The sequence below is a fragment of the Acanthaster planci genome, linkage group LG19 (genome assembly GCF_054643075.1).
Source record: "Acanthaster planci isolate LZ-2023a linkage group LG19, COTS_SCS, whole genome shotgun sequence".
In the NCBI taxonomy this organism is placed as follows: domain Eukaryota; kingdom Metazoa; phylum Echinodermata; class Asteroidea; order Valvatida; family Acanthasteridae; genus Acanthaster; species Acanthaster planci.
The window spans coordinates 9,889,994-9,905,002 of NC_141795.1; the positions used below are offsets into that span (position 1 = coordinate 9,889,994).

General features: G+C 40.1%; 1 protein-coding gene across 2 annotated transcripts; it reads right to left on the reverse strand.

The window, feature by feature from the left end:
• Positions 1-4,379: 4,379 nt before the first annotated feature.
• LOC110986855 (hatching enzyme-like) lies at positions 4,380-15,009 on the reverse strand. 2 transcript variants are annotated; one of them, XM_022249113.2, is made up of 10 exons: positions 14,498-15,009; positions 12,953-13,067; positions 11,467-11,654; positions 11,083-11,284; positions 10,234-10,395; positions 9,946-10,005; positions 9,126-9,284; positions 6,845-6,969; positions 6,447-6,576; positions 4,380-5,539 (listed from the first exon to the last, which is right to left on the reverse strand). In XM_022249113.2, exons 1-10 carry the CDS (start codon positions 14,615-14,617, stop codon positions 5,274-5,276), a joined length of 1,527 nt encoding a protein of 508 aa, XP_022104805.1. In that variant the 5' UTR covers positions 14,618-15,009; the 3' UTR covers positions 4,380-5,273. The 2 variants fall into 2 exon arrangements, with proteins under 2 accessions (XP_022104805.1, XP_022104807.2); XM_022249115.2 differs by lacking the exons at positions 12,953-13,067; positions 14,498-15,009 and adding an exon at positions 12,673-12,736.

Consider the following 15,009-nt stretch of genomic DNA (forward strand, 5'->3'; position numbering starts at 1 on the left):
CAAATCAGTACCTTGCCAAATCGTTTGGTGAATATTTGTCAAAGCGCAGCTTTGTATTGTGTCCTAATTCGGCAATAAGACGCAGAGGTTTTTCGTTCATTTTCATTTTATACACATGGAATCTACAGATCAACAATATGAAATTAACCACTTTTCCTCGTTACAGAATGTACAAAGATTGGTGTCTGCCTTACCAATCTTGTACAAAAATAAAATAGTTCCAAGGATCTGATGTATTAATCTAAATTGGAACCAACGTAGTTTAGTCTCAACTGTACAAGTATATGAAATATTGAAAATTAAAGACCACAAATCAAAATCTATGTTCAGTTTAACATTCCACTTATTTTTCTTGGTACATGTTTAGAAGACACTAAAACATTATAGATCCCTTGTGATCCTTTCTGGTCCTTTAAAAGCACTTCGAAGTTGAATGGCAAAAATGGGAAGTAAATAACTGAACTTTCCGACATGAATTCTCTAAAAGACAACTGAAATGCTCTAAACACTCCACCATACTCTAAAAAGTTGGTGTTCATATCAAATACATTCCTAAACTCATTTAGAGAAAGAAAAGCGCCATTCTCAATTTCGCAAGAAATGGACAAATTAGTCATATTAGGCCAAGGCTAGCAGGTTTTTAATATTATTGAAATTTAAATTTGTATTTCTTATTTTATAAATTGTTAGCATGGGTGTTTAAAAAGACACAGTGAACAAAATAAAAGAGAATCCAAAAAAAAGACGCAGAGGTAAAAATCGCAATTTTATCAGACTTACGCCTCGAACAAATCAAGTGGATACGCCTTACGAGAATTCCCCCTCACTCTTAATAATAATAACAATGACTAGCATTTAAAACCCTCTTTGTAGCAAACTAAATCACATGCACAGCACATACAATTGTTAATTAGTCGAATAACTACATAAACTTAATCAATGCCCTAATAAAGTTGAAATTTGAAATATGTTATCATCGGTATCATATTGGCGGAACAGGTAGGTTCCACTATTCTGCAGCAGCTCAAAACTGACACACATAATGATAACGTCACAGTAGTGTTTCCACGTTTCACGTTAAAGTATAGCTGCAGTGAATTTTTCTTAGCCGGTATTTTTTTCTCCAACATTGAGCCCTTCTTCAGTGTATGGAAGTCGTTCACAGTACTATTTGGTTAAATGCATTGCTAAGCGCAATTTTCTTGCCACTTAAAATCATCCAAACTTTCGTGGACAACCCTAGGGCAATGTTGCTGTGATGTTATCTAGGGAAGACATATTTCAGTGCACACGTTTGTCTGTTCAAATTATGAACCCAGAATTTAGTCATTAAAAACATTTCCGAGAAACGGACTGATGTATGGTGTTGTATAGCCGAAAAATGGCTTCACGTTGTGCCGTCGCGTGCCTTGTCATTGTATCCCGTTCGTAAGTGACTTCGTCACAAGTAAAAGGAGGACGCACCACGATTCGCAGGCTCCCATTGGACGATCGCAGAAGTTGCGTGTTAACTTCCGGTTCCATGGTTCCATAAACGGCGATCAATGCATGGAACTCTATGTGCTGTGCCAGTGCAGTGGGCGTGGTTTAAACTGAAGTGACGTCACACTTACGAACCGATTAGGCCCTTTGGGGTGAATTCCATGCCCATATGGTTGTATTTCTTCGCAGGAACTCATTAATATTTTGTGATCCCACGGGATTTTTACAATAAGACATGCCATAATCAGGAGGCATCATAGAGATATTTCTATAAATTCCGAATTTGGGACTGATATTTTCCAGTTCGGGGTATTTCTTTCACAAAAACCCCCAAATCTCGGGCCCATTTCGGATAGAGGCGGGCGGCTACATTCAGAAATGAGCGTTTAGTTTTACTGATGTTATGGGGGTATCTTCCTCGATATAGGCGTATTTTCGTTGCTAACCCCCATGAAATTGAAACGAAAAGAGATTTTCTGGCCATAATCTTGAATTTCCAGAAAAAAACGGAGGCTGACCTCTTCACGAGAGTCAACAGGCGGCGCTATTTCGGTCCGATGTTGCACTGTTTTCTATGGGCGCGTATATTTTGGTGCAGTGCAACCTGTAAAGACAAGATGGCGGCGCCCGTGGCAACAGACCAAAAGGGGGCGCCCTGTTCTTTTTTAGCGCTTTTTTATTTTGGGGGGAGGAAATGAGCAGTTTTGTCTTTGGAAGTTGTCAAAACTTTTAATCCATACTGTTGCTTGCTCATATGAACACCAATGAATCAGCGATTGTTGTTTGATGTCTGTTATGCGATGTTGTCAATTTGTCATGTGATGTTCTCAATCTACTATGTAAAGTTCTGTATTCGTTATATGACGTTGTCAATAATAATTTGATGTTGTCAGTATATTATGCGAAGTTCTCAATTCATTTTGAAATAACTTTTTATGTGATTGTCAATCCATTATGCAATTTTTTCAATCTGTTGTGTGAAATTTTCAGTTCATGATGTGATGTTGTTAATCTATTATGTGACGTTTACATTCAATTATGTTATGGTGACAATACATTGTGTGATGTTGTCAGTTTATTATGTGATTTTTTTCAATCTGTTATTCAGCGGCGTACACAGCTTTTAGGTGGGGGAAATTCAAAGGCGAATGCTGTTTTGGGCTTTTTTTTAAATATGCAACATGATGTAGGGGGAGTAAATATCAATTCACGGTCCCGACATCCTTGTTTTCAATTCATGGTGTTGTTTACTTGCGTTTGGTGCTAATACTTGATAATTAAATATACCGATTCCTTTCTTTCTCATGAAGTAATCTAATTAAAGAAAAAGAAAAAGAGAAAATCTGTGGGGAGGGGCAAGTAGCCCCTCAGCTGGATACGCCACTGCTTGTATGTGAAGTTTTCTATCCATGATAGATATGTTGTCAAACATTATGCGATGTTCTTGTCTCATTATACGTCCTGTAGTCTAAACATTATCTCGCGTTGGGCCTGCAATACGTGGTGAGCTATACCTTTCCTTAGCCCGTGTCGATTTATATGAAGCAGTGAATCTATTATGTGGTGATGTCGAATTACGTGGTGTGGTCAAAGCATGACGCATCTCCACATCTGGAGCTATTCCTGCTGTGTGGGCCTTATCAGTGGGTAGGCCTATGGCCGAACCGTGGCCGTGCAGCGCACTAGCTTTCAGGATGGAGCCCATTTTGAAGAATTTGGGATTGGCACATCTGTTGCCAAAAGTCATCAAGGAAAATTTAAGTAAACTAAACATTTTTCCGCCGTGATAAGTTCAATATTAATACACAGTACTTTAGATGCATGCAAAGTTTTTGGGGAGCATGTGGTATCTGAATCTGTATATGTATAGCCGCGCCATGACGAAATTTCAGAGAAGGGGTGCTCGATTCATGGGGGTGACTGCACACATATTTTAAATGATTTTAAAGTAATTTTCATCGCAATTGTATTCTATGACCAAATCCTCAATATATCATCTCTGATCAAATGTTGCATGTGTAATGTGCCAAATTTATTCGTGTTTCTTCCAGATAAGTTAGTGTTTTTATTGGGTTACAGTAATAATTAACTGTTTCAAAATCTACTATGTATCACGTTTTTGAAAGTTTGTTATTAAAGTGTTAATAAATGTCAACAGCATTTACATTCGATCGATACGCGTCTGACTACTGAGATGTTTGAAAGCAGGGCTTTATAAATCAAGTTTTAATATCCCTACAATGGCTGCTGAATATGCCAAATAAGTTAATAATACATTTTAGATTTAGTACTATTCTTAACTGAGAAAAAAAGGGAGCGTACTGAACTTTTACTATTACTCCTTAAATCTCGATGGAAGAAAGAAAATTGAAATTGGCACATTATAAATGCAACAGTTGATCCCTGGAAAACATATACCATATTAAAAAAATTTGGTCAGAGAATAAAATTTCAAAACGGATCTTTGGAATAATCGACATGATGTGGGTATACAGATTTATAAGATATTTCAAGTTCCTAACAAGCATGAACACAAGAGACATGCACTAGCACTATGAACGCATTTGAAAGTAATTACTATAGTAATATTGAATTTATCAAGGTAACAAAGTGTTTGGTTTGTTTACGTTTTTCCTGTAAATTCTGCGAACAGATGTGCCAACCCCAAATTCCTCAAAATGGGATCCATGATCCTGAGTGCGATGCACAGCCATGTTTCGGCGGTGCATCGCATTTCCAGGTGCATTTTTTTGAGGTGCATTTTGAAGAAACAGTGTGTACTAGGCCTAACCGTCAAAGAGCCGGGTTATTTTGGCCCGTCTGATAGCCAGGGGGTTGATTCCGCCCCCTAAGAAATCACTCAATCGATTTTTCACAGATATTATGTTGAGTCAACGTTGGTAATGTCGTATTTCATAAATTTACTTTAGCAGCTATACTGTATAATTCATACATGGCAACTGAATTTCTAAGATTAACTTGGTAGCTAATTAAGAATTGACAAAATACAACGTTAAAAATTCTGGCAAAAGATTTCCTATACATGTATTCATCTGTCAAAATGTTTAATCTAGAGTGATCAACTGAAACTATGGACTAATAAAATCAAAATTATAATTTCTAAAACTAGGATGACGTCATAAAAACAAAGTATAAGTACATTATTTATAATATAAATTACGTTTCAGCATGCAAACTTAATTTCTTCCCAACAAGTTTATAAACAACACTCAAGAAGTCAAGAAATCTGCTCGGTATTTTCCTTTGTAAAATTACGGTATATCAAGCACATGCTGCCTCAAAACATAAAAATTGGCTACCAGACTTAATCAGTCTCCTTGCAAGAAACGCTCCACAAAAGTTTACAAAAAATACCATGAAATTAATTTTAAACAATAGAACGGGAAATTGAAAGACGAAGTCAATTAACATATTCACATCAGCTGCGACATTTTTACTCGAGAGCTTATGGAGAAAAAATCAGAAAGTGATCAAGCGAGACTCGAAACTAGAAATTCCTGTTTATGGAGACCAACATCCAAGTTTCGGTTTCCTTACGAAAAAAGAAAAACTACAAAAGAAAAAGACTGGTATACACAATTCTTAATGTGCACGGCATGAAAGCGACGCAGTTTTACAAAACAGATTTTTAGAAAGTGAACCTAACCATTATTTACGTGTAAAATTAACTTTGAGCACATGTACACGTGTTTGCGCACGTGGCACTGTTTAGTGACATGGTCCAAATCTGAGATCTGACAAACTCGTTGACACTTCATGAATTGTTTTCATTACGAAATAAGACACCTGCCAAGTATAAACCTGGTAACTTCACGAGGATATTCGTTGCGATAAACAAAGCGCTTCGTTGCGTCATCAAACAGGTAATACACGTTCCCTGTAAATATGTACACATTTGTTACTTCCCCGTCGTCGTTTAAGTTGGGGCTGATGGCCGTAATACGAAAGTTGCGATACGGCAGACCATGCCAATTTAGGCTCCATATTCTACGGCGAGATCTGAAGGAACTCCCACGAAAACGGTAGACAAAGAGACCTGTGAATGAAAAGGGACCCGGTAACTTTATGTTGGTCATTGTCTCATCGGAATCTCAGTAATTCTTTACAGACTTCTGGGGGGATGTGTTAGGTAACAATAGTCTAGAGTGTGTATAGGGATTGGACAGGTAAGGGGGTACCCCTTCGTCCCATATCTTACCTGGTATAAACATTTGAAGCGAGATATGGGCCGGAGAGAACGCCCCCGCCTATGTGTTGGTCATTGTTAGATCGGAATCTCAGGAATTCTTTACAGACTTCTAGGGGGGGGTGTTAGGTAACAATAGTCTAGAGTGTATGTAGAGATTGGACAGGTAGGGGGAGGTACCCCTCCTTCCCATATCTTGCCTGGTATATTCGGTAAAGGTAGACACATCAATGGCTGGTTTTGACAAAATCTGGTTTTCGTTTACACGAGGAAATGTGGAGTGGGAATACATGTTCATGCACAGATTTAATGTACACGTAAAAGGATGGGCGACACTGATGAACAAATTTTCTTTTTACAATTGTCCAATTTCCAATTTCGTTTTTTATCTGTAGCAGAAGATTTCCTTCTCTCCCAAAGGAAAGTTCCAGTACCATTACCAAAGTGTTATTTAATTCCTTTCAGAGAAATGAAACAAATGGCATCATGTTCTTGGCGCACTTTTCCCCCACCCCTGCTTGATGCACACGACACTGAAAAATTTCTCTCTTTTGCCTTACAATTGACAACAATATTTCCAAAACAGAAGTTGTGTTTTGCGCGTGGAAAGTGTGAAACAATTAATGCTCGCACAGTCAGTCAGGCGATACAATTTAATTCTATCTGAATTAAGAGAACGTTATCACCGGCAGCGTTTCTGGTACATGATAAACTGACAAAAAAGATGGTTGATTGTACACAAGTACATGCTTCTTACCTTTAAAGAAGTAGGTGTCACTGGATGACACGTAACCGGCTTGCACATTACAGGGAAGACCAGGCCACTGTTCACGGATACGTCTCCGTCCACGATACTGCAGATTCTCGTATCTCCACACATAACATCCCTAAGGAAGGCAAAACCAAATCACAAACAATTACATGTACTGGAAATTTCTGTCTATTACTGGTGACAAGTTTGTCATATTATGTCAGATAGAATTGAGAGTGCCCAGTCAAAATTGAAGATGGTTACTCCAAACCTAAAATGAACGCACATTCATCCGTTCCGAATTCAAATCACAATGATGAAAAAAGATTGGCAAGGGAAACAAATGTAAGTCATTTTCCCTCACAAGACTAAACCCCTACTTTGACACCCCTAGCGTAACTCACCTTGAGAATGTATGTGATGTCACCTTGTTTGACAGCCGACTGCACGTGGTTTGGAAGACTTTGCCATGCTTCGCTTATTTGTGTGAACGTTCGCGGAAAGACATCCAAGCGCCACACGTATGCACCTGCAAGCCCGCCCCCCCCAAAAAAAAACCAAAACAAAACAAGTCAAAACTGCATGTTTGAGAACAGATTCCACTTGCAAAAGCCAATCCAGTATAAAGAGTTCGAGATACCAAGGGCTAAAATACACCGCATGCCCATCTGGAAAGGCTTCATTAAGACCGTACATTGGTTGCACTTTCGTTCAGTCACAGCTGATCAATATGTGCTTAGAGGGAAGACAATCAACATTAAAGTTACAGCGATTGATTTCTAGGTATGTAATAGCCACCTGTAATCCCCATGTGCATATAGGATTGTCAGCTAATTGTAAACGAAATTGTGCTTGTAATGTCAAACGTATAGATTGATTTTTTTTATTTGGAGCCTCTAAAAGTGCGGCTTTTGCCTAAATAAACTTGAAGTGTGTATGAAGTGCGTTGAAGCCAGTAGTCCATGCAGGCGCAGTTCTGGACCCTTTGCAGGGGGGGGCTACACAAAGGTTTGCCCCTGGCGCGCCCCCTCCCCCCGTAGAACAATGCTTGAGTCTGGCCAGAGGCCAGCACAATTTTTTTTTCCTGCTCAGGGTAGTCCCTGACGTTGAAGGTGACCAAACCAGATTCTTCAGCACGAACAGTGGCAGGATTAGATGGCAAGTGACTGCATTTGGCCGTGAAAAAATGTAATAAAAAATTAGCAAAAACAGCGTCCAAAATTGACGCCATTCACTCGCTCTTCCGTCGCCTGTCGCGTAGCACTGTCGTACGTCGCATCATACGTCGTGTTATGCGTCGCGTATTGCGTCGCCCGAAACACAACGCAACACACGACACGACGCACGACGGGACGCGTCATCTGCTGTCGCCCTTTGCCTCTATGGTGTTTATAGAGGGCGCCTTTACTGTTTTCTTTCAGTTCCGTCCTCCGTGTTTTCATAGTACATGCTAGTACATAGTACATGTACATGCTGTAGGTAGCGGGCTTTGATTCTTTTGTTCTTTTTTCATGCATTGCTTCTAACTGTGTTTTGATTAACACTTATTTGTTGAAGAAATTTTTTTTAAATCAAATCTAATTTTTTAAAGTCAAATCTAATTAGAAAGTGCGTTGCGTCAACTACCAGCATTGTCACTAGGTAATAAATAACATGAACGTCACCCACAAAAATATTTCAGCTTTACCTGCATGTTCTAGTTATGATCCTTCCAATCATTATTCGTAAATCCACTCTAAGATAAAATACATGAATCATTATTACATGGTTGCTAATTATGTGTGAGCAGTTCCACCACACATGGGTTTTCTGTTTACTTTTTTCCTTTTTTTCAATAAAATAGGACAGAAACTAATTCAAAGTTAAAAATGGGTGAAATAAAAACAAGAAAAATCAACGCCTGCGGCTCAGGACATATTTTGCAACGGAAATGAAAGAAAACAGTAAAGGCGCCCTCTACACCATAAAGGCAATTAAGGGCGGCAGCGCAGGACGCGTCGCGCCTCACATCGTGCTTCAGAGGACGTAACACGCGACACGACACACGGCACGACATACGACGGTGCGACGCTACGGGCGACGGAAGGAGCTACACTTAGGTAGAAAATATGCAGGATGGAAAGGACGTAAGACAGTACGACGAGACGGGCGACATCACGATGTGACGCACGACGCAGCGCCTCGTGTGTGTACTAACATAATGGCAAGAAGGCGACGGGGAGCCGTTGTGTCGTTGCGTCGTGTAGTTGTGACGAATTGGAAGAAACAGAAATGTGTGTAGTAACACCATATGTCATGCCACAGTACGTTTTTGTATAGGCCCGCTACAACAGCGACTCAACGCAGACATACAGTCGCCAAGGTTGAAACAAGTTCAATTTTGGCAGACTGTTGCTGTCTATGTTTGTGTCAGTCGCGATGAAGTGTTTCCATAAATATGATTGCGCATCGTCCAAACCTGATCGGCGATGGTCTCAAACCTGATCGGCGATGGTCTCAAACCTTATCGGCGATGGTCTCAAACCTTATCGGCGATGGTCTCAAACCTTATCGGCGATGCTCTCTGCTCTTCTTTATGTCGACATTGAAACAAAGCTTTATTTAACGGAAAAAGCAAGAACCGTGCAACTCTGGTAATGGCAGTCGTGCTATGTACATTTTTGTTGTCTAATCTACTCATCTTACCTATAAATCCAAAGCTGTGGCCATCTTTGGTGTTAACCACGGCGTCGAAAGTGCCATTTCTCAGGCAGGCTTCTGCTGGGGGAGGCGGTGCTTGGGTAGGTGTTCCTGGTGTTGTTGGTGGGGGTGGGGTAGGAGTGCTCGCTGTTGTAATTTCAACGTCTGGAAAATAGAACCGGGTAATTAAATAGCATGTTTGGATTGGAAAACAATCTCATGCTTGATGTTTTGGTCTAGTTCATGTTGATTTAACAGCACAATAATTACAAATAGGCCTATAGCGTACATATATAACATGTCACTACTTTTAAACAGTGTAGAGAATAACAGGTTTCACTGACACCGGCACAATACTCGAAGAAAGCCCTATATCAAAAGCACAGATGAATTTGGTTACGGTTAGTTTCAATCATTCAACTTCTCTATCCAAACATCCCGGGGTATTGCCTTAAATAAATGCTATGCAGTACAGTGCTTATTATTGTGTCAATATTATTTTTCTGTCTTAGCAATAGTTATTTTCAGTTGGATCATACTTTTCCTGCAGAAAAGCTCCCTTTTTACTGATTTGCTGCTTATGGGATGTTTTAGGAGGAAAGTATAAGTTCACAACTTCCACAGGCGAATCTTGCACAAGAAACGGAGACTAGTCTCTTCTAAAGACTGCAACAAATCGTTATCCCATAGAAAAGTACATAGTGTAGCGAATGAATAGTGAACTATTGCCTCAGCTTCATTTCGGTTTCCCATACGATCGCCCCTTTTGTGTGCTGTACGGCAGGCAGACATTTAACATGCATAAAATGACTGCAGTTGTACTTACCATCGTTATTCCCACTATCAGGTTCCTCATCTGTGCCGTCATAGTCTGGTACCCTTTCTCCTGTAAGGTGAAATTAGGACAGACTTGGAATAAAATATGGTAATCGAAACGTAAACACTTGTTGAGTGGTCAACGTTATTCTCCCCTCTTGAACAGTCTATCGTCGGCCCGTGCTCCCTCTCTATAGCTCAAAGCCTCTGCACGAGTTCCCTCCAATTTTCAGTCAAGAGCAGGACAAAAATAAAACTCGGAAAAGGGTGTCGATAGTACTGACTTAAATTTACTTACTGCCATATAGACTCCGTATTCCCTCCTTGTCATCTTCACTTAAGCGGAAATTTGGCTGGTACCCTCGGTAATAGGGATACATGAGTGCTGTAATGTCTTGAGAATGGAGTAAACCCAAGCTGTGGCCGAACTCATGCGCAGCTACTTGAAACAGATTAGTCCCTGAAACGATGGAAAATTGAAAAAAAAATCCAAGGAGGTAAAGTATCTAATTCCTGCTGTAATTTTGTAATATGCCTGAGGGGAAAAACTACTTAATCGACCGACTTCCCTGCAGGAAAGGATATTAATTTTCGGCTACTGCGAACGTGCGATGGAAAAGAAAATGTTCGACAAAATCTTATTCGTTAAGTCCATGGTTATAATTGGATAGTTTTAAACTGGCAAAAGAGATCAGAACACCTGATGTGAAAAAGGGAGCTAAATATGAAGTTAACGCTGATGAGCGTACACAGAGAGAATGAAGATTGATGAAACTTTAATTAATTAATTAAATGTGTGGTATGCACTAATCATCACACAAAGCCGCGGCTGTCGACGTCTCCCGGTGTGAAGGGGTTACCCCTTCCGCGGCTGTCGACGTCTCCCCATTGTGACCTGGAGACATCGACAGCCGCGGCTCTGTGTGAGGATTAGTGCATACCACACATACATTCCATTCACCAGGCACCTGAGGTTTCAATATTGGCTTGCTGCTGGACAAAGCTTTGCGTACTGGGCATACTGCAGCCCAGCAGTCGTGGTCAAAAGAATCCCGGCGTAAAGGGGTTTTAAAATTGGGGAAACGCCAAACTGAATATCGTTTGATTTAAAATAACTATAGAATCGACAGACAAAGCACAGTATTACCTGCAAATGTCCCCACTGTCCATCTTTCTTCGGCGTCAAAATGAGCGTCTCCACTTAAAGGTAGATACGCGTGTGCAAGGACACCACCTCGCCCATCAAATGGTACCCCATCACCATGCTCCCGAGCACCGAAGAGGATTTGAATGTCAGCGTCTTGAACAAAAACCTCGGAGAAAGACAGCGGGGTGACATCAGCCCAAACCTGCCAAAAGAAGAACGATCATAGAACGCATCAAAGTGTATTAATGTCTGTGATTAGCAACCAAAGTGCTTCAAAGTTGGTTATGGTCGCCCGAGGTAACATGTCAACATATACTCTTAGTTAGAAATCGTTTCTCAATATCAACCTCGCAAATTATAATTATTAAATCAAGTACCACCAACCTGAAAAGCATCTCGTATGACTGCTTTGACAACTTGCTGATCCATAGAGGGCGGGAACTGCTCAATCCAATAAGTCAGATGATTCTTGCCGAATTTGACATTAGCTGTTTGATACGTCTCAGGCATGATGTCGGCCAAGCCACATCGACGGGATCCAATAGTTGAAAGAAGAAGACCATCAACCTCGCCTAGAGACATGAATCATTGTAACAGACACCAACTAAATAATGACCTCAATTACCCAATAACACAAGAGAAAGGCTGGCTGAGTCCTGCATCGAAAATGTATTCTTTAAATGGATTTGGAATAACGTTGTTCAACAGGACAGAAACACTATCGGTCGAATTCCAAAATTATTAATACTTGCAGCTGGTCTACAGGTATATGTACTTGGTTGTGTGTGGGTAGGGTTTGGTTTGGGGGGAGGGTTCAGTGGCGTACTGGGGCAAGGGGCATTGTGGTCTTGCCCCAACTCTGGTTTTACTGTTTTGGCCTGTGCACTGTGCAAGCAACATGCGCTGGCGAGCACAGTTAATAGAACTACCACTAGAGGGCGCTATATTCACAAGAGACAACCCACAGACATATAAAATGGGTGAGGCTATAAGCCAGGAAGTCTGCGCATGATGTCCCCACCTGCCTGGCTCCAATCTAGTGCCCATGTACTAATACCCAACTGCAACTCATCGTGGTTTTTACAGACACTTACGAGGTTCTTGGGTCTCAGACTAACTCGGCACCGTTTTTCCTTCAATTGAAAAAAAATACTTGGCGAAGAAAAACAGTAAGGGAAAAAGCAGTTTCAAAGGGAATCGAACTCAGGACAATAAAATCTATGGTCCAATTCGTTATCTACTAGACTATTGTGGCAGCTTGTAGACAAGAGTTCTTTCACGTGCTTTAAGCTAGTGAAAAGACGTTTTTTCGTCATGCCCGTGCCGCATGCGAGAATTTTACAAAGTGACGTCATTCACGGAGTGCCTGGCTTATAGCTTCACCCCATATAAAATGTATTTATCCTGAACGTCTGTGAGACGACTTGCGTCTCTTGTGAATACAGCACCCTCTACTGGTAGTTCTATTCAGCTGTGCTCGTCAGCGCATGTCGCCTACACAGTGCACGGGCCAAAACAGTAAAACCAGTCTTGGGGCAAGACTAGGGGCAATGTGGAATGTTGCCCAGTTGTTTTTATCGCAATGCTAACCTTTCAAAGGTACATGTACCACCCTTTCTTTTGGGAGGCAGCTTGATTCTTTTACTACCATCGTTTTAAGAAAAAAATGGATATTTTTACTTCGCAGGTGCTGCGGAGCGATATTGAGCCCTGGAAACAGAATGATATTAAAACATTTCAAAAACACAAATATATAATTTACGAAGTCTTCCTATACATGTACAACGACGTATGTTATTGGGTTAAATGCCAACATGAAAATGTAACTTGAGAAGATTAGGTCTTGGTGAATGACTGTAAAATGACATACCAGTAGGTTGGAGTCCTGACAGTGTCTGTAAGTCTATGATGGCCTGGGTCATATTCCTGCTTGGATCTGTGATGTTGTCACTCTCCATAAGGTAACCGTTTCTTTCCAGATAGTTCTATGGTTAGAGGGATATACGACGATCACAGTTAGGAACTACTTAACAAAATAATGTGCATTAAATAGGCACTGTGCCCACAGCCTATGAAATAGTCAGGGCCCACGAAAATACAGATGTGAGCAATGCATAACACACACAATCCTGTAATATACACTTCTACGTTGCCTCCATATAGTGAGGACATTTGTCTGTTTTTGTGTTAAAACAACTCATTGAAAATAACTGTGCTCATTTTTCTTGTTTTGTGAACAGTCATTAGAACCTGCTGTTTGTTGATTGTAATTTTTTTGAATGTTCTTCGTTTTGCTCCAGAAAACTCTAATGCCATGTCTTCCAGAAAGCGGGTAATTTTGTGTGGCAAAACAAATAATAACAATAATAATTGTAATTGACGTTTCGGAGTTGAGGCTCTTTACTTTAATATTGGATTGCAAACTTAGATGAATTTTAGTTAGGGTCAGGCAATTTTTTTTCTCGAAAGTCCCGTTTCTCCCCTGCAATTAACTTATCCAGGGTATAGGAGGAAAATAACATTGACATTAGTCCATTTTTGTATACACTAGAAAACCACCACTGAAAATAGAATAATGACATTTTTTCGTCTTATATTTTTTCATTGCATAATTCGAAGTCAGTTGGTTCGTAATCCAACTGAATGTAGTAAAAGAAAATTCGCCTAACTCGACACAGAAGAATGCATGGTCACCATGTACAGGAAATGCTTGTATATTTAAATCAGCCAGAATTGGGGGCACCTTCTCAACTTCGACACTGTGTGCCCCTTGTACTGTTATCAAGTTTGAAAACCATCCTTGGGAGATTAATTTATTAATAATTTATTAAGAATTTCTCTAAATGTGCCGCCATAAGGTTGTATTGCAGTTTAGTTTACAAGGCTTAACTGCAATAATAAGGAGAACCATACTGCAAATTAAATTGAAATATATTCAATGAAGAAAAACAAAAACAGAAAATACGGCATTTAAAGAGCAAATGAGAGTATATTAACAACACAAAATACAAATTACATTAAACTTACCACTAAGTAAATTTGCATAAAAGGAATCGAACTGTATTATATCTGTCATTGCGGAATTTCGGAATGAAAACCGGATAAAGTTACTGGGATTATTAGATCTTGAATATGATTCTCCAGAATAAGATTAAAGGATCTATTGACCAAATTTATGGGTCGGTGGTCCATGAGCCTGTCTTTGAGTATATAGATTTTAACCACTTACACATAGACTGAAAAGAAATCCAAGTGCCGAGATCTATGGCTAGAATTGTTCTGAGGGCTCGCTTTTGCAATAACATTTGTTCAGTAAATTCATATTGGGCACCAATTCAGCCTAGGTACCAGGCAGGACTCGCGTTCTCCACAAACTGTCTTAAATAATGTGGAATTGAATATGGATAACAATTACCTGAAGTTCGGTCATTTGCTGGGCGAAGGGGTTGGCATCCTCATCGTTTTGAGTCGCAGCGGCTTGAATCCAGAAACAAAATACCACTAAGGTTACTTGTAACTGTCGGACGCCTGGCATTTTTGCAACTAATTTTTGCAACAATCAATTGCTAAAGTATGCATTTACGTTGCAAAAATTCTCAGGCTTTCGATTTTCAAACTTGGTTGTAAATTACAAGTACATGTCCTGTCCTTTGTACTGTACTGTACACAAGCTTGGCTGTTGGGCCTGCTCACGCGTACATGTGCAGCTCCTCGTCCTACATGTATTTTCCAAGTGACGCTTAAAACAAGAGACAGGATTTTGACGCTACGCATCAAAATGTTTCCTTTTTATACAAACAACATGTTTATCTATTTTGGTGATCATCACCTTGGTGATACTAAATAGTGTATGTTCACACGGCGTGGTTTTAGTTGGGACAATGTCCGGCGACTCGCGTTTATCAGAAAACCCTCTTGTTTGAAGGG